The sequence below is a fragment of the Melopsittacus undulatus genome, chromosome Z, assembly GCF_012275295.1.
Source record: "Melopsittacus undulatus isolate bMelUnd1 chromosome Z, bMelUnd1.mat.Z, whole genome shotgun sequence".
NCBI classification, from domain to species: Eukaryota; Metazoa; Chordata; class Aves; order Psittaciformes; family Psittaculidae; genus Melopsittacus; species Melopsittacus undulatus.
The window spans coordinates 26784835-26805072 of record NC_047557.1 but is presented as its reverse complement, the minus strand read 5'-3'; the positions used below and the strand labels follow the sequence as shown (position 1 = coordinate 26805072).

The window sequence follows — 20238 nt, the reverse complement described above, 5'->3', positions numbered from 1 at the left end:
ACTGCCATTTGTTTAAAGCAGATGGCAAAAGGGATTAAATCACATGGCAGTGTGATACTGAAGTGAAAAATATGTCATTATATGTCATCTACAATTAGTGTATTTCAGCAGTTGCTTTTCAGCTTTGCAGCACTAGGGTTCTGTAGCCTGTTACTAATTTTCTCATCTCAAAATACTTTTTGTCATTTCTGAATATAACCACAGTAGATGCAGCAGTATTGCATAACCTTTTAATTAAGGCAGTTAATGATGCTCTGGTTTTATTCTGTATGCTAATATAAGTACAGAATTTCCTGTGCTGATTTTATTATTTCTAAAATCTTCTCATCTAGAGCTCATTCATGAGGAGGGGAATTTAAAATAGTGCACATTTTTAAGGTGATGGAGTGAAGAGATTATCCATCCCTGTCTTCTGAGATAGATAGCACTGCTGTTGGTGTAAATCTGTGCACCACACTCAGGCTTTCGTTGCCTGCAGCCTTCTTAAATAACAGGATGATGGCCAAATCTTTCTTGTTTTCCTCATATTTACAGTTCCAGCAACTTCTGTGCAGTGGTATTTGAAGGTGGAATTGCTGGCATCAAATAAAATGGAATTGTTTGGACCCTATCTCTTGCATTCTTTACTTGGGTTAGGTTGTTGCAGTAGATACTGGTTTCAGGAAAATAGGAGGAGGAAAAGGAGCAGGTTTTGAAGCAGAAGATCCTGTACAGGGGGTCCTTTGCCAAACGACTTTTGCTTGTAGTGAAGCAGCTCCAGTTCAAGGTTGTGCAGAGCTGGCACTTTGGCAGTGGGTCTGGAGGGAAGGAGGTGATCTCTCAGGGAAAGTAGTCACAAAACAAGAGTCTTGCTAGTTGTTTGGTGTCAGGAAGATACTTGTAAGGTCCACGGTTTCCTCAGGTAATGTGATCTGTGGGTAGAGTCCTGGTTGCGTGCCCTGCTTTAGTACCTAAAAAAATGTTTTGAATATGTTTTGTAATGGAATTAGAACCTGAAATAGATGCACAAGTGTGAGTAAATAATGTGTTCTAATGGCTGGGAGAAGCTGTTGATGGATGATAAAGTTTTGCAAGTTATTGAGTACACAAACACACCCTGTAAAATTGTGTAGCTGAATCACCAAGTGTACCTGTCTGGCTTATTTTTTAAAGTACAACCTCATTTTAATTATTTAGTAGAATACTTTACATATTCCAGGAAGCGGCCTGTAGCATGTTGTGTAAAAGTAATGAGGTCCTAGTAGTATGAAACCTCCTCAACAGCATCTGCTGTTAAATATTTATTGAAAAATAGGGGAAGATTGTCTGTCTTTTACTAGGATTCGTCACAGGAGCACCCGATTGCCTTCCACATAAATTATACTGGCTGTAGCCAAACTGCTAAGGGAGATTTCATGGAGTATCTTGTTCTGCCTTCTCAGCTGCTATAGAAAACTTTCCTTTGGGAGTAAATTTTTGGCAGGGCAGTAGGGGGAGGAGCCTTGGTTCTGGTTTGAAAATTGGTTTCAGTTAATCAAATGGGTATACTTCCAACAGTCACCTGCTGGGATTCCTTGAGTGTCCCTCGGAAGTATGATTTAGAGCTGGAATGTAAATGATACAAAAATAAATGTGATCTGACTCTATTTGTTTAGGATCTGCCACAGCAAAATCTAAAAAACCTGTGTGTCTTTAAAGTCATTAAAAGTCATTTAAAAGAATATATTCTGCCTTAAAAAATACATGGCAGATAGGGAAAGTAGTATATTTGGTAAGGATAAAACGAGATTTTTTTAACTGAGGTTGGGAATTGCAGGATAGCTGTTGATGACAGTAAGAACTGAAGAGAAGCTATCTGCTGTGCAGAGGAGCTTGCCATTACAGCACAGTGGCAATAGGAAGAGAAGATTGCCTATGAAAGGTTTCTCCATTAAACACAGTTTTAAACTGAAGTTGAAAATGTTGCAGGAGGGTGTTTTAAAACAGAGTGTTGTTTTTGTTTTTTGTGTTGTGGCCTGCTCTGTGGAGTGGTGGGGTGGGAACTACTGCAGAGCTACAGCACATGAATCAAAGAGGTCAGATGGGGAGGAAGTCAGACCAAAGCAGAGCCAGGATCTGCAGAAGGAGGTGGTGGTGAATTCAGGCTTAAGGATAAGACCAGTGTTTCCATAGTGGAGAACAAATGAGAGCAGAAGAAGGGAAAGTAGATCCAGATATGTTCCATGCACTCCAGGAAAACACTTGGCTGAAGCAGTGGAGGTGCATGCTGCTTTGATAATTGTGCTTTTTTCTGGCTTTGATGTGTAGTTTTCCCATTAGCTTTTCTGCACACCGGTTTCACAGCAGTTATATGTTCACAAAGCATTTAGCAAACAATTAAAGAGGGCACGCATTTCAAAATATTCATTCACACCCTGAAACTTCCTATGCTTACAATGCAAAACTCATAAATGTGCAAATTTTCTAATTTTTCTGGTGTTTTATTCAGTGACTGAAAGAAGAAAACAGCAGTGCATATACTCTCTGCCAGTCTGACTAAAAAAACAGTTAAAAATGTTTGTGCTAATACTCAAATTTCAGTAAAAAATTATCAAGTATTTCCCTGTTTTGAGCTTGGGGAGAACAAGTATCTCTGACAGATAAGAGGCTTCTTTCATGCATTCACTCTTACCTTAATGCCCATATATTTTCCAGCACTAATTGACAAGCAGCAGCTTCTATTAAAGGGTAAGATTAGCATGTAATTGATTTGAAACAGGTGCTTTGCCTATTTTTTTTGCTTCTGCAGCAATTCTGTTGCCTTAGTATTCCTCTGCTACTTACTTTGAGTCAGCTTTTTATGAGTAAGAAGTGAGGGATCTGGTCTGTTGTTGGGAAACTAACATATAAAACAAAAGTGCTTAGGAGGAGGATTGAGGGTGTTTTGTAAATGACCTTCCTGTTTCAGCTTTTGTAACAAAATTGTGCCTTTCTGCTACTCAAGATAATGTTTGCCAAAGTCCAGAGCATGCTCCTTTGTGTTGCACCTGTAAGACTGGCCAAGAGCTGGGGATTAAGCCTATTGTTTGCCAAGGTCTCTGGTTTAATGTTTATTTCAAAGCAGAAGTGTAGTTTAAAAAAACCCAACCCAAACCCACCCATAAAATATGAAGCAAAGTTAATCAGCACAATAATGTTTGTCTGTGGTAACAGAGAGTTCAAAAGAATAGTTTTGATGTGTAAATGTCCCTTTTTGTTTCAAAGAGAATGAATTAATATGCCAGACACTGTTTTTTCAGGGTTAATGCTAGCAGTTTCTCTCTTTGGGACGGGAGGCGAGGAATCTTCAGGGAAGTGTTTTACCTATGGGGTGCAAATAGAGACAGGGGGTAAGAGAGGTGTGGGGATGTGCTGGCTGGTGATGGAAAGGGGGGCTTGTTTCATTGCCTGCCAGGTCTTTGGAAATGCTGTTTGAGTCTGTATCTTCACAGGATTACTATTTCTCTAGCAAACATTCAAGCAGCAGCATTACACACTGGCTGCAGTTTGTTTTGACTTCAGTCTACCGGCCAAACCTCTTCTTACCCCCAGATTATGGGTGGGGGAACAGTTTCAGCCCACTGGAGATACACCCGCACTAGGTACTGGGACAAAGAGGCTGCAGGAGTTTTCCTGTGCTTCTCTGCTATTGCTGTCGGTGGACAGACATTCATGCTGGTCCCTGGAGAAGTGCTCTGTACCACTGCCCAGGGTGGAGCAGTGGCTCCATGCTGGCAGCTGGTCATGATCCTTGTGATCCTTTGTAGGAAGGGTGTTCTTGGGGTTTTATGGTTATTTTCTCTTGATCATTTGAGTGCAGCTGTGTTTAATGAGCTGGAAAAGAAGTAGGTCAATAAAACATGTGTTCATTGTTAGTAGAATACCTGTTGGACCATGTGTGTGTCTGTAATTGACCATCTAAAGCTTCAAAGCTTAGCACAAAGACAATTTAATAGGGAATTCATGCCTAAATAAATTAAGCAGAAGCAGACAGCTGGCAGGCAGTATGCCTTGCCAAGGTGAGACTGTGGGTATTCAATGCACAGACAAGTCATGGCCTCAAGTCAGACCTGTTTTCAAGTGTCTCTTATTGATATGCGTTAAAAAACAGCATGCCAAAAATAGCTTAGAAGCTGTGTGGTTTAAAGCCAACATGACTTATAACATAACCATGTAAGTAGGTTAAAATTTTAAATTATTTCAACTTAGGGGCATACTATGAACTTGATATTACACTGGCAGTGACTGAGCTTGAGATGTTCTTGTAACCTTTTCTTTGATAAAGCCAGTGTTAGGACATTGTGTGTTTATTGTGCTTTAATAAAAGATGACTACATCATCACATGACTACAAAACCTGGAGCTTTAACACAAGTTTCAAATAATTGAGCTGGAACCATTATGGAGCTTTATGATAAAGCAGTTTTGGTGAGCTAAATGTACCTTTTGTCCTAGCCAAGAACTTGGTCCAAATTCTCCAGACCAAACTTTCCCTAAAAAATTGTGAGACAAAACCTGAGAACTGAATTCATTGTTTTACCTAAGCCAGCAACTAAACAAAGAACAGAAACATGCAGAATAATGGTATTTCCAGTTTTACCATGATCAAAAATTCGAAGTACAGACTTGAAGAAATTATGTTGCTGATCTTATTCATCATAGACTTTGACTTCTTTCTGTTCTCTGTCTTGTCACAAAAAAATGCTACAAAAGCTGATGGGACTAATTAACATAGGATCTATTAAGATATAATTGTTCATCTGCTTTTCATGAAGGTGCTTGTTTGTCGAAGAAATGCAGCTGCTGCTTTTTCACAGGGTTGGGCTGGTTAAAAGTAAAAAGCATTAAAATTCTTAGATTGATTTCCTGCCTTATTCAGTCAGCTGAGAAATGGATTAGGTTTCCCCTTTCCTTGGCAGCTTCAGGGTCAGACTGTTTTTCTCAGTACCAAATGTAGTTCCCGCTCTGAAGTCAGATTTACTGAGGTGCAATGGCCTTGGGTCTCGATGGTGTCTGAGATCTCCTAGTGAAACTGCTGGGAATTGTCCTCAGACCTTCAAAGCATATGGAGACCTTTTCTGTACTACTGGTCTGAACCCATGTGGTAGCAGCGGTGTCCTGGTTGTTCTAGGCCAAAGGGCCCTGGTGCTGCCCATGGTTTTCCCTGTGTCCCACCAACCATTAGCTCTATAAACAACTGAACCATTGCAAATTGGGAAAGTCTTAGTAGGCACTAAAAATATGCTATCAAAGCCAATCATAGTGCCTTTAACCAGGAGCAAAGGGAGGGAGGCCGAGGTTCTTGGACTTCCCTGGGGAATTGCCTGTCGCTAATGAATCTGCATGGAAACTGCTGGGAGCATCATTAGAGACAAAGAGGTGCGGTTGGATTTGCTGGTGGGGACTTTTCATGGGAGCTCATGGGAGTTAGGCTGCCACTTGCTATTGAACTGTAATGGCAAATGAGAGCCTGTTACCCTTGAATTCCTTTGAATATCCCAGACCTGGTAGACTTAGCATCAGTTTTTAGGTGTCTGCTTGTGCTTTGCATTATGCATGAGTGCCAGTTGGGGGATTAAATGCAGCAGCTCTGCCATTTCAAATAGCTGTGGCCTGAAGCTGATGTGTCAGCTGTCAGTCCAGATGAGCTTGATATAAAAACTGGTACCAGTTATTATAAGTAAGTGGTAAACTCAAAACCTACCTCTGTATATTATTGTCAGAGGAGTAATGGTTTTGACAATCTCTAACATATTTGTTGCTAAAAATGGCATCTCTCTTATTGAAATTTTATTTTGTAAAGAGGACCAACATGTGACAGAGATACCTGAAAGTCGCAGCAAGTTAATTCAGTGTGTATATGCAGTTTCTCTGAATCCATTAATTTGTGTGGTATGCTTCTCCCAAACCTCCCCTTTTTGGTTTGGTGGGGTTTTTGGAGGATTTTGAACCAGGGGCCTCCTAAGATCCCTTCCAACTTGAATTATCCTGTGATACTGTGAAATTAGGGTCAGAGTTGAAGGAGAAAAGCTGAGGACTTCCTGCTAAAAACACAGAAACTTGAGAGGTTGTGTTTTTTTTTTTTGTTTTTTTTTTTTGTTTTTTTTTTTTTTTTTTTTTTTTTCCTGGAGTGTTTCCTAGTTCCTTGATAATATCTTCCTTTCCTGCCCAAAATCGTCATTGTGGGCACTCCAGGCTTACCTGAAGAGCTCTGTTCCCATGGGGAGGGCAAGGAGGGGTGAAGGAGAAAATCTGTGGCATTTATTTGATGTGGAAGTGCTTACATCCTATGACAACAGACAGAAGGTGAGAATCAGTGTGACTAATGAATTGTTTGCTTGGCTTTTGTATCCCCCTTCCCCCCCCCCCCCCCCACTCTCCCAGAGCAGGGGCTATGTTTGTTTTGGTATGTGTTGATCTTGGATTCCTGCAAATGCCATTGCTTTGTCCTTCACCTTCCCAGCAGTTTAGGTGATGCCACTAATCCCATCCCTTAGTGCTACAGGAAGGGTAGGGTATGGTAGTTAGGATGTGGAATGCCACATTTTTCCTTTTCATGACAACATTAGCATGTTTTCAGCCAGGAGCTGTCTTTGAGTTTGGACCCAGACACCATTTGGAGAACTGAAGTCCCCTTAAAGGCTCCTCTGAAAGCTGGCCCCATGTGCTGCCAGGGTGGAGTCTGCCATTACTCTTGTATTTAGGTTGCCTAGGAAAGTATTTTTATTTTGGGGGGAGTAGAGTGTCTCTCTGCAGTTTCCTGATTCCTGTGCTCCCGGTGGACTGGAGCTAAACTGATGGAAAATGGGGGAAAAAAAGGGATTTGTCTTTCATGTTGGGTTTGGCAGTATGTGTCCATGTGCATGAGACTGTTTGTGATTTATTATCCCAGAATTTGTTCGAAACAGCCTCTAACTCCTTTTGAACAAAATGGTGTGTAAGAAAAAGAGAGTGCCCAGATTTTCTTTCTTTAATGAAATTTTGTCAGCTGAGGTTAAAAGGAGAGAAAGCTGGACTTATTTTGTGCTATGGTGTGGCACTGCTGCGCTGAACTGGCTACACAGCCCCAAAATGTTGAAGTGCTGTTACAGATCACCTAGTACTTGGTCTGCAGCCTCAACCACATCCCTCTTGGCTGGGGAGTTTGACCAGCCTGACACTGAAAGAGTGTGTTTTTCTGGTCTGCTGTTCAGTTTAGAGCACACAAGGTATGGATGCAGACTGGCTCTGGCTCTTTATGAAAGGAATGCCTGGTGTTTTGTAGGGGAAAGAAATTTTGTACACCGGAGAAGCAGCTAAAGGGTATGTCAGTTTCCACATGAACTCCAGGGGCTGGGATGCTGTGAGAAGCCCACAGCCCTTGGCCGCAGCAGAAGTGGGAGGCAGGGGGGACTGGGAGTCTCAAAGTCCCTGTGGAAAGGGTCTGAGCTACAGCTCGGCTTTGTTAAAGCTTTGGAAATCCGGGAATAGCTTCTGCACTTAGATAATTATGAAAGAAAAATTGTATTCCTTGATGTAAATTGTCAGGAGGAAGGCCGTGGCTGGGTAAATTCACCTTCGCTTGCCCTTTCTGTGCAAGGGGTACAAGAGCAGGACAGCCTAAGCAGGAGCGTGCGGGCAGGGGCAGACGGAGCGCTTTTGCTGAGTGCTGGTGATGTAGGTGCTGGTCTGGTGGGCGCGCTGTTGAGCTGAACACAGCCTGCCAGAGCGTCCATGGGCAGATTGGAAGGGAGCAGAAGGAGAAGTAAATGCTGGATTCAAAGAAAGGGAATAGTACAAAAATGATTTTGTGGCTAATGCTGGCAGGTGAGTTACAGACAGAATGAAAGAGACTCATAAAAGGCCCATGGTCCTTTTCTACCTGACTCTTGATCCATACCAAGTTCTGAGTGTCAGCCATAGCGCAGCAGGGAACAGGCCTGGAGAGGAGCTGGGAAGGTTCCTGTGGATGCGCCAACTGGCTGGAGAGTATGGGATTGCTTCTCTGACATTGCTTTCCAGTAGCAGCCTGCTTTGCCAGCCCTGTGCTTTGCTATTTGCAGGGATAATTGGTGTGTTTCCTACCCCCTTTTTGTTTTGTTTGAGCATCCTAAGCTCTAAGTGCGCCTGAGAAGGCAGCAGCTGATGCTTTCTGGGTTGGTTTTGGAGTTGTCTTCCTTGATTTGGGAGAGCTTTTTAAGAGGAGGATTTCTCCCACCGTTCTCCTGCTTGGGGCCAAGGGCAGCTGGTTTCCCTGTGCTGTGCCAGGGAGTCCAGGGGAGGCTTCTTGGCAGCTCTCTCAAAAATTCGTAACAAGAACCAGTGCTGGCTGGTGTATTGGTCCCCTTTCCACACTCTCCCTTCACCTGAGGCTGTTATTAACAATTCTAGCAGTTCTTCCGCCATCCCTGAGCAGCTGTTCTGGGGCGCATCTCACTGTTGCCTGCGATACCAGCTGGTCTCCTGGCTCAGCTACTTCCAGCATTGCAGTGGGCAGGGAGACAGCAGGTACCTTTCACACCAGCACACTGAGTATGTTGGCCCCATAGACACATTCTGCTTTTATTAGGCAGAGCCATGCTGAGTGTCACCTGAAGCCAGAGCCAGTCAGAAACAGCACCTTCCCTTCTCAGTTGGATTAAGCACAAGCTTTTCAGTGCATTAAGCCACTTCTCACCCGCTGGCAGCTGGGCTCTCACCTCCTGGGTGCTCCCCTGTTGTTTGGTTTCTCTGAATGCAACAGAATTTAAAATTCATAGAATCATAAAATGGTTTGGGTTGGAAAGGACCTTAAGATCATCCAGTTCCAACCCTCCTGCCATGGGCAGGGACCCCTCACCCTAACCTATGTCTCCCAAGGCTCTGTCCAACCTGGCCTTGAACACCGCCATAAAATGAAATAAAATTAAACGAAATAAAATGAATATAGAAGCAGCTGAACTACTGATAAATCATTTATTTCTATAGTGACAGAGTCTGATTTGTTTTTCCAGAATGCTGGCAGTTTCCACTGCTCAGCCCTGCTGTGTAGAGTTGTAACAGTTAATGAGAAATGGTTTGGAAACAGCTACTGTTTTAATTGGTAAAGTAATTACGGTTTAGTTTTGATGGCGGAAAATAACTGCATGTAAGGTGTTTTTCTTTCTTTTCTGGGCTGTTTTCAAATTTGTAATTAGGCTTCTCCAATTATGCACTTCATAAACTTTGGAAACAGAACTTTCAAATAAGTGCTTACTGCATGGTATTCTTGTGCACATAACTTTGTTAAGGTAAATAGACTCACAGAACTTAAAAAGAATATTAATGTGGGTAAGATTACCCCAAAATATATGTGTCTGGAGGTTGAGGACCTTTCACTGGTAGGGCTGTTATAAATAAATAAATAAAACTGAAGTATCCAGTTTCCATAAAGAAAAGCAGGTGTAGGATATTTTTGGTTTCTTCTTCTGCTGTAAAAGGTAATCTTTTTTTTTAATATGGCTATCAAAAAGAAATACAGAAGTCATATTTAACAAAGCAGGGCTGTTCAAGTAAGTTAGGAGCTCAAATCCTGCTGTGTTATGTATTGCAAATAACTTGCCTGCAATCAAAATCTACTCAAGATTTTCATCAAGACCAAAACTTGATCCTTTAAATGGGTGTAAAACAGTAAAAGAGGGGGAATTTGGGATTAATTTTCTTAACATCCTGTGTTATTGCATATGACGAAGCACCACTTGCGTATAAATGCATTGCCCCTGCTGCTGACCCTGCAGTCTCAGCAACAGGTATAACATGCATGTGACTTACACTGGGAGCTGAAGCTCCAAAGCCTGTTTGTTCTCCCCCCAAGCTGTGTGAATATCAAAGAGAAGACACTGAAGCAGGAGCAGCAATGTGATGTGTTCCCACTTGCCCTTCTCATAATCATCTCCCACCGCTACACACACCCCGTGGCAGGGAGCAGCTGGGGAGCCTAGGCTTTTCTGGGTGCCAGCAAGCTTGTTTTGCCTTAAAATCCTGCCTCAGTGAACAAGACTGGTGAAAGCCACATGTGCTGGGGAATGCTAAATGTGAGCGGGTGTCATTTAAATTGCCACCAGTTAGAGCAACAAGGCGTGTAAAAATCCAAACATCTCCATTAAAACAGGTTTTTGTTACACATACATGTGTGAAGGAGTAGAGACCAGTGCAGGAATGAAATGCCTTTTTAGGTCTGCATGAATGACCAAGGCATATAGGAAACCATTGCTGGGTTCTCTTGCTTCTGGCATTACACATGCTGTGGGAGGGGTGCTAAGCTCTCCTTTTTCCTCAGAGTTCTTTTTGCAGTGGGTAGAATGAGAACTTAACACTCCTGATGTACAAGCAGCAGTCATTTGCAGTCAAGCAGTCAAGCAGTATTGCAGCTTGTCCATTGCAGACTTTTCCCTTCCCTAGGTATGAGGATACCTGTTCCCTTGTTATGTAGCTTGTTTTTATGGTAAAAACTGCTTTGCAGAAATACGGATGTGTAGAAAAGCCAACTACTAAGGTGTAGTTCCTGAGGGCTTGAAGTGTTGCAGAAAGCTGAATAGGGAGAAAACCCAACTGTGGTTATGCATATATTTTTTTGTCTTTTTGAAGTAGCGCAGAGATCATCACAAAAACCTTCAGAGCTCAGTGCTGGAAAACAAGTACCTGATTCTCTGCATTGGCAGGAGAAAATTGGAAAGATAATTAATCAAGATCCTTATGAAATAATTTCTTAGTTTTTGGGTGCAAATATCTCCACTTCAGACCTTAAGGAATGAGACAAGAATAGAGTAGGTAGTTTGTGCAAATAAACACAGATAAAGTGGGTAGAAAAAGCTGACTGGTTATGCATCAGTTACAGAGTGCAAGGGTTAGTCATGTAGATTTTTAACTGGGTTTATTCAGTTGATTCTTTTTCATCCATAAAAAGAAGGCTTGCAAATAAAATTCTCTGTAATGATGGAAACTGTATTAATTTTGCAATTATATTACTACTAATATAGGTACTAATTAAGAGCTGCATGTGTCCCTCCAGCCCAAGTCTGATTGCATTTATGCCTTTCCATTATTGTATGTCTGGTTAGTGAAGCATGGGTATAAATTTCTTTTACTGTAAAAACAGCAACAGTGATCATCCCTTGGATAACAATGAGCAAACTTAACAGATACCATGATGGAAGATGGATTGTCACATGTCCTTCTCTCCTATAGATCTGAATGCATCACAGACCCAGGGTTCCCAAACAAGCATTCCAAACCAGGGATCCATCCAGCCTTCACGGATAGATGCGTTGCTGCTGAACCACCAGCCTGAGAGCCCACAGGATGACAAAGATGAAGACAGAGTAGAGGAGAAGATTGTGTACCTCTGATGGCTCATTTTCTAATTTCAGTCGCACTTTGGAAATACAATTGTGTTTGCTTTTCTAAATGTCTGTAGTTGCTCTCTGTATGACCACATGGCTTTAAGGATAGTATTTAATATTCAATGTGAGATTTTCCCCATTACAAATATAACAATTAAGTTATTTTAAAGCCTTTGTTTTATAATCTATAATTTATGACATGATTTCAAATGCTTTGCAAGAGGCAAGGGGATAGCAGAGAAGATGTAGCATTTTGGAATTGTAAGGATGCCACTGAGAGGTGTGAAAGCTGGTGCTGAATTTCTCCTGAGTCCTCTTTTTAAAAGGGCAAGATGAGGGAGATGGGCCTGCTATTTGAGATTGCAGAATATGGATCAGTAACCTTCTAACAGCTGTTACATAATGTGTTAAAACAGCAGTGTAAGAATGATGGCTGAAGTCTTCGCTGAAATGTGCTGTGTACCCTTAACTATGGTGTTTTCCTTATCTTCTGGCTCAGGAACTGTTCAGAAGAGGATGTTTTTTATGGTCTCAACATAATTGCATAATTGTAAGTGTTTGTTCACGTCCCAGTGCTTATCATCATTTTGGTAGTACCGCCAGTTTCAGTGAAAAAATGCTGTAAATCAGCTTGTTATTGTATTATAAGTGTATCTCATTTCAGTAAGTGCCCTTGTGCATTAAAATCCACCAGATGAAATCACCTCACTGGTAAAAAAAAAAAAGGGAAAAATAGTAGGCTTTTAGGTAACTCAACCTTTTTGAAAATCCTCTTCTTTCTTATGTAAGAAACAACTACTTTCCTGCTTTCAGGTTCATGGGGTTTGCTATGTGTTAAGCAGTAAGAAACCAGGACCAGTTATGTGTTTTTTGGTCTTTCAGAAATATTTGTACACTTCTGTCAAATTGAATAAATGTTCCGTGCATTTCTGCAAAACTGTATCTTTGGTTCATTGTGAGGTCCTTCAGAGAAATCTGAAAACAGAAGGAACACAGAAAATCCCACTGTCCTGAGTTCAGCAGCAGCAGTAATTTTTCTCCTTCTTAGTAGCTGGTGCAGTGCTGCGTTTTTGACTTTCAGCCTGGGAACAACGCTGATAACACCGATGTTTTTAGTTGTTGCTCAGTAATGTTTAGTCTGACCATGGACTTTCTGAGTCTCATGCTCTGCCAGGGGAAGAAGGGAAGCCAGGAGGAAGCAAAGACAGGACATCTGACCCAAACTAACCAAAGAGGTATTCCATACCACAGCATGTCATGCCCACTATATAAACTGGGGGCAGTTACCCAGAAGGGCTAGATCACTACTCAGGTCAGGCTGGGTAGCGGTTGGGGGGTATTGAGTGGTTGTATTCTCTCCCCTTGTTATTTCCCTTATCATTATTATTACTGGTGGCAGCAGCAATGATTTGTGTTATACCTGAGTTACTGGGCTGTTCTTTTCTCAATCTGTGGTTGTTACATTCTTTTGATTCTCCTTCCCATCCCTCTGGTAGCAGGGGGAGGAAGAAGGGGGGTGGGGGGAGTGAGCAAGCAGCTGCCTGGTTCTGAGTTACTGGCTGGGCTTAAACCACGACACCCCCTCCTTGCCTGGTTTGCCCTGTGCCCTGCTGCATGTATGCCTGCCTTGGTCCAGTGCAGCTAAAGCTGTGTGCAAGGCACCTGGGCTGGCAGAACCATGGACATGACTATTGGAGGAAGTGTGGGCAAACCACATCTGGGCTGTCTGGGTGCTGCTTATCCTGGCTGGCAGGTTGGCAGCAGTGCTGAGTGAATGCAGACGCACAGCCCCAGAGGTGCCTCACATCTGCCCAGCTCACCTGTCAGATACATGCAGGATTGCCCCTCCCTGTTTGTCTGGATAAGCCCCAAGCATCACATGCTTTCCATTTACCCTAAACCTTGTGTTATGCAAAATCTTTTTCAGGGGGCAGAGTTTTAGATAGTAGATGTTTGTCAGCAAGGTTTTCCTGATGTGGAGGGTTCTCTTCCAGGGACTGATGTGCTGTTGGGGAATATTCAAAAGCAGAGCTTTCTGAATTGCATCTGTCTGGGTTACTGGACTAGCTGCTCAGTTGGTATCTTAGGCTAACAATTGAGCTACTGACCTTGATGAGCAGGACCTGATTCCCAGCTGGTATTAACTGGTGTGCCAGTGTCATCAGGGAAAGATTTGGTCTGCCAACACATTTTTCAGTTGACATTTCCAGCTTTCAAGACTCAATGTTCACCTGAGAGCACTTCTTTAATATGTCTCCTTATTAGAGAAAAAACCTTTTTAGAATTTCTGGAAATGTTTTACCTTCTTTATTTTCACAGGTAAACTAAAATTACAAGGGGAATCCAGTCTTACTAAAGGCTTTATAATGAGAACAGTCCACTGCCTCTGTATTTTACCAGTCAGAGTGAATTCAGGGTTGCTATCTAGACAGCTTTTTGGCAAATTTTTGAATAAGCAGACCAGTTCCTTGGGATATGTACATTGCCTAGGGACTAGTAGGAACCCAGGAAAAACTGAGTAGTTTTCTCCACAATTATTCTTTCTGCATTTTATTATGCCTTCGCTGAAACATCTGGTACTGGTTACTGTCAAATCCAAGCCGCTGGATGGATAGTTGCTGTCCCAGCCTGGTGTGGGAATTTCCATGTAAGCATCTTGCCACTGGGAGAGGAAGAGAGGATACTGCTTCTCTCATCAGTTTTAATTGAGGAGCTGGGAGTTGAAAGGGGGGGGGAGAGGGGGGGGCAGGACTGCAGCTGTTGGGCAGATTCTTTGAGTCCCCTCACATCAGGCAGCATCTTATTTTGCTCACCTGTGTTTACAGTAAGAGTTCAGGCACTCAAGGAAGGCAAAAGCAGGAAACAGGTGGTCCCTAGATTTAGGTATTTTAATTGTAGAAAATGTTTAAGCTATAGACCAGTGAAGTGTCAGCAGGTGCTCCTTATAACAAGACCTATTATGCACCCAGGACCTCTGTCCATTATTTAGGCATTTCTTAACACCTAGCATAAATTAGCCCCTTTTTAGCAGGCTGCATTTTCAGTTATCACCAAGCATATATTAACAATTGGTCTTCTTTCTAAGTAGAAAAATATATTCACAAATCCTCCCCTTCACCTTCATTACAGTATTTTAAAGTGGGCTTGTTTGCAAGGCCTGCTGGTTTTATTTTTAACTCATCCCATATACTGTGGGTTTGGGTTTTTTTTTTTTTTGCCATGTTTCTCAAGGCATCTTGCCTCTGAAAGCTCAAAATTGAATTTAGTCATTCATTTCAGTGTTTAAATTAAAGAAGCCATTGCTGTACTGAAAATCTCTGCTGCACCAGACTGGGCTTTCTCTCAGGATTTCCTCTTTAAACTTTCTTCCATCATTTAACAAAGTGGGGGTTTCTTTACAGTAGTACCTAGGCTTCATCCAGCATTTTCTCCTTAATGTTGCTGTATGCCAGTAAAACTGTCATATCTAACAACTTTGAGAGATTTTAAAACAGAACTCACAACAATGCAGTTTTTCAGCAAATCTAAAACTTGGTAAAGAACCAGCTCATGAAAGGGTCAAGCTTGCAGTGGGCTGGATCCAGAACCTTGTATTTATGCAGTCATTCACAGAGTGAGGCCAGAACAGAGCAAATTGAGTATTAAGGTAAACAACACAGCTGCATTTTTGAGAAATTTTTCACAAAGTTCGTCCATGTAATTTGCAAATTACTGGATTAAATACAGATTAGGCTCTCAGCAAAATTCCCCAAAGGTTGCTTACTGAAGTGATCAAAAAGTATCTGTTAATGTTTGCCATGTAAGGAACAAGAATCATTTTACTTAGTGGCCTGAGGGCTGCATTAATTTTTATTCCACCTATTTAGGTTAAAAAAATAGCTAAGATTTTCACTGATTGTTAAATGCTAGTAAGTAAGTGCAAATTCTGTAGTAATGTGCCATAACACCAGTAAAATCGTGTTCATTCAGAGCAAAGCAAAGAGGCTGTGATCTGTTAAGTAACGTGTGCTACTTGCTCTGACTGAATTTTGAAAGCAAAGGAGAGTTGCAATGAGGCGGTTTTCCTTTTGCATTTGGTAACAAAAGGGGAAATAGCATGACTGCTCAGATACCTTCTGATTAACACTCTATTTGAAAATAACTCCAAACCCAAACCCTTCCAATCCAAAGCTTCCACTGTGCTCAGTTAGTATTACAGATGTAGAAACAGCATAGGGTTGTGGGGCATTAGTGTACTGTAACAGGTTGGATGTTTGCTCTTTCTTATGGAATTGCAGTCACTTTGTCACTTTTTTTGCCAAGATAAATTGATGTGTTTGTTAGTTTCTCATCCATAGCAAAGATATTTATGTAGAAGCACTGCAGAAGTAGCTGTGAATACGCTTGGTAATCTTAAGGACAGCTGCATGTTCACTCCCAGAAAGGTTTCGCTGTCTTACTTGCCACCAGGTTCTGATACAGCACTGTGAGGATGGCCTGTATTCAGTAGCTCATTTTTTTTGTAAAGGATCCCTTTGTCAGGCTGATGTGAAACCAGAGTGTTTAATATTTCAACATAAAGGAAAAACCTCAAAGGGTATTAATCTAAAGTATTTCATTAATGCAGCCCTTTGCTCTGCAAAGATGCATCAGACAATAGACTACTACGTTTCTTGTAAGAGATCACCAAAGATTAAGAGATTGTGGAGGGATTTTCAGGTGTTTTGTGGACCATGGTGGTGAAATGGTCCAGGTACTTCCGTCATTGGAGAATGCCATATGAATGTTTTTCAGCTGTTGGCAGCAGCTCTAGCCAGGTGAGTAACTGGCTCCCAGTTTCCCAGAGCACTATGTTTTCTATCCTGAGGATCAACTATGCTGAAGTTTCTTCCCCTTCTCATCACTCCCTTGGTCTCAGGCTCAGATAAGGGTGTTCCCACCCCTTACATGAAAGGGCTCTGCTTCAGAGAGAACTGTCATTCCGAGGCTGGGTCTTGAAATATCCTAGGTGTGGACCAGGAGGAGAGAAAAGAAATATCAACTGGTTATATAGAAGGGAGGGTTTCCCCTACCATGGAATGTTTTCTAGGCTCCTTCATGGAACAACTTTTTTTATTTAGAAGAAAAAAAATTGGCAATTATCACACTACTTACTGTTTGTTTGGCTGATAAACTGATAACTGGTTAGATGCCATTTTTCTAAACCCAGTGCCAGATGGAGTGAGGATCAGATATTTATGAAAGTGACAGTGAAATGTGCAAGTTGAAACAAAGAACTTCTCCTATGGAGAATGCCTAACAGACCCAAGGGAACTTTTCTTATCAACTTTCTATAAAGCTGCCAAACCATGCCTACAGGAGCTGTGCAGAGGTGTGAACATTTTACCAATCCAGGTTATCACTGCTAACAGCCAAGCCCTTCACAGATGAACAATTCCCTGACTTGAAGGAGGTTTGTCAAGACAGGCATGAACCCCCTGCCCTCCTTTGCAAGTGAACTGGCAGGATGCTGTCATTCCCTATGTTTAGCTCATTGGGGATGCTCAGGTCAAGCTGTAGACCTACTTGTGCTCCTCTAGAGTAGTGCAAGAACCAGGAGAAATTGGTGTTGCTCCTGGTTAAAGTAAGTAATGGCTCACCTAAAATTAATTTTTCCTGTTTTCCTACATGATTGCACTTGTCCTAGCATTGTTGAATGACTGCTACAACAAATTATTTTTGTTCAATTATAAACTCATCAAAAGAAGCCAAATCCAGAAACAAAGGCAGCCCAGAGGACAAAAATAGCTTTAATATCACAACTGAGCATCACCTGCTTTCAGGCAGTTGAAGATAGCCACTTACATCCTCCAGGACCTCTTTCCAGCTTTCAATGCTGTTGTCTATGTGATACTGATGCCCTGTATGTGTAAGGAGCAAGGTTTCAGAGTGATGTACTCAGATTGTCAGCGTAAGGGAAAATGTCAGAAGGAGCAAAATTGCTCTCTGTTGGCATTGCTTTCCTTTGCAGAGTCCCCTATTACCAGATGTAGTCTGATTTTGAACATGTGTGCAGCCACCAGGTGAACTGAGAAGGTGACATGGACTTAAAATTATCTGCAAGTGCCTGATGCTTAATATCAAAACAGCTTGTATCTCGACGAAGGCTGGACACTGTCAATGCTGCAGGCAAAGGAAGGACTTTGAGGATCCAAAGCTAAGGTGTGGCCTCCTTTGAAGTGCACATCAAATCAGTCACTTACTTTGAGATCCATCAATGCTTCTAGATGCCCTATGGACAGAAAAAGCTGCCACATAGCTGTATCTGTAAGTAATGTTCCCTTCCTTGTTCCAGATGATTTGAAGACCATTTTCCACCATGGAAATATTGTCCTGGCCTCAGCTGAGCTGTGTTTGATATCTAGGCAGTAAGTCTTGAGACTGTAGGAAATCCTGTTGCTGTTGTTGAATGCTGTGGAACACATCATACGTACATGAGGCTACCTTCCAGTTGCTGCCCAGTCTTTCTGTGGGTAGATTTATTAAGATAATATTCTTTAGTTTTATGTTCTCAGTAAGCATCTAAAGTTCCAGGCTAGAGGGTATGGTTGATATTTCTCTGTGGCTGGCACAGCAGAATTGTATTTTATATCATCAGATGAAACTCAGGGGTTCAGGAGGCAAAGTTTGCTTGCAGCTGATCCATAGATGGGGAGTGAACTCCCTGACGAACTACAGGTGCTCACTAATGTTTCAGGTAATCTATGAGGGATGTTCCTCTGGATGGCACGTAACACAGGGCCTCTGTGTGTGCAGAAGGAAGAGTTCCAGCTCTGAGGCTAGTACATGGCTGTCAACTGGATGGTGCTGGCAGCTTGTTTATCTAGAAAACTAAGTGATCTAGAGGTTACGTGGAGGACCAGGCCATTCAGAACTGCTGAAGCTGGTGCCACAGGTCATACTGGGAACCAGCTGCATGTACAAGCCTGTTTTGCCACCCAAAAGAGTGGTGGAGCTCCAGGGGAACCTGTGCACTGGCCAGGTCACCCCTCTGTCTGGCTCTCATCCCTCCAGCATATATCTTGAGGTTGAGTGGTTGTGTGCAGGTTGTGAAAGGCCGCTTACAGCCCTGGGAAACCACTCTTGGCATGTAAAATGAATGCTGAGTGCTGAAGGGTATTTCAAACATGAAGTAATTATTGACAAAAGGCAGGGTGCATCAGCTGTTTTACTGGAAATCTTGGTTTGCACAGCAGAAACGGTTCCATATCTAATTCTGACTCCAGCTGTTCTCATTTGATTTACAGCCTAATTCTTCAAGGATAACAGCTTTCAAGGACAATATATCAGCATTGAATGAGACTGCCAAGAAGAAGAGAAGCAGTTTATTTGTAAGGGGTTAGTCACTTCTGCTGTCCTGCAGGCAGGACTGCATTGGAGTCTCATGAACTAAAAACCCCATGAGGTTGCTGGCACTGCAATGTGCTCCTCGAATATTCTGAACATGACTAACACAGTATGGCTCACAGACACCAAACTTGAAATACTTGTTCTCCTGGGAAATTGGGAGCTCAGAACATCTGGGTAACTGAAGCTCCCCAGAACACAGTCCTTCCATCCATAATTTCAATTAAATGTAAGTCAATTAGTGCTCACCATTTAATTTCCTGATTGCCTTCTGATAAGCAGAAACATTTTCCTAAATGTTACTCAGATGTTTCCAACCTGTTATTTCAGCAATTTCTGTCAGTGATTCTTGGGTAATTACAGAGATGGGCCTGAACATAAAAGAGATCTGAAGGCTGTCAGATACTTGGAAAATGCAGACCTGAATCCAAGCTTGAAAGACTCAGACAAAATGCTCCACTTCAAGACAATGTTTTTCAAACTTGGATTATGAATTGTCAGACAATCAATATGGACTCAAACCCAAGGAACTGGGGAAATAAACAGCACAAAAAATAGTGAAAACTGTTTCTTCTGTGCAGTGTTCAGGGAGTTGCTGATGAAAAATATCCAAACAGGCATTCTATGAAATTGCATTGTTATAACAGCAATTTGTTGTTATTTTATTGGGGGTTTTGTTAAGTAAAGTTTATTATATAATTAAGTTACTAGGTAGCTCTAGTGCTGAAAGTACAGCTGAATATGGTGAACTGAGTTTAATATGGTGCAAGAATTCACAGCCAGGTAGCAAGAAGGATTATTTCCATCCATGGAAAGGCTTTTCATGGACCAAGGATCCACAGGCAGAAGATCATGAGATCATGAGATGGTTGAGTTCTAGATCCTTGGGTCAGTGAGAAGAGCGTGCAGCAAGCTCACTGCCCTGGACGTCAAGAGAGCTGACTTCGGGCTCTTTAGGAACCTACTTAGTAAGGTTCCATGGGATATAGCCCTAGAGGGCAGGGGGGCCCAAGATTGTTGATTGATACTCAAGGATCACCTGCTACAAGCTCAGGAGTGTTGCATCCCAACTAGAAGGAAGTGCAGCAGGAGGGCCAGGAGACTTCCTTGGATGGATAAGGAGCTGCTGAGAAAATTTCACAGCAAAAAAAGAGGCTTATAAAAGGTGGAAGCAAGGACAGGTGGCCTGGCATGAACATAAGGATGTTGTTCACGAAGATAGGAACCAGGTAAGGAGAACTAAGGCCCAGTTAGAATTAAACTTGGCTAGGGATGTTAAGGATAACAGGAAAGGATTCTCTAGGTACATTGCAAATAAAAGACAGACTAGGGACAATGCGGGCCCTCTCTGGAAGCTATTGGGAGAACTGGCTACACAGGATTTGGAGAAGGCTGAGGTTCTGAATGATTTCTTTGCCTCAGTCTTCACTGGCAAAGGCTCTGACCACACCACCCAAGTCTTGGAAGGCAGACGCAGGGACTGTGAAAACCTAGACCTTGGGCCCACTGTACGAGAGGATCTGGTTTGAGACCATCTT

At 42.2% G+C, this 20238-nt stretch overlaps 1 protein-coding gene across 3 annotated transcripts in view; it reads left to right on the top strand.

The window, feature by feature from the left end:
• Positions 1–12250, top strand: part of ARHGEF28 (Rho guanine nucleotide exchange factor 28) — a 57677-nt gene extending 45427 nt beyond the window's left edge. For 2 of the 3 annotated variants that reach the window (XM_034073169.1, XM_031054362.2), the window contains one exon: positions 11181–12250. In XM_034073169.1, coding sequence (XP_033929060.1) covers positions 11181–11341 — 161 coding nt within the window. In that variant the 3' untranslated portion in view covers positions 11342–12250. The remainder of the gene's footprint in view (positions 1–11180) is intronic. The other variant, XM_031054361.2, reaches the window with a different exon arrangement.
• The last annotated feature ends 7988 nt before the right edge of the window (positions 12251–20238 follow it).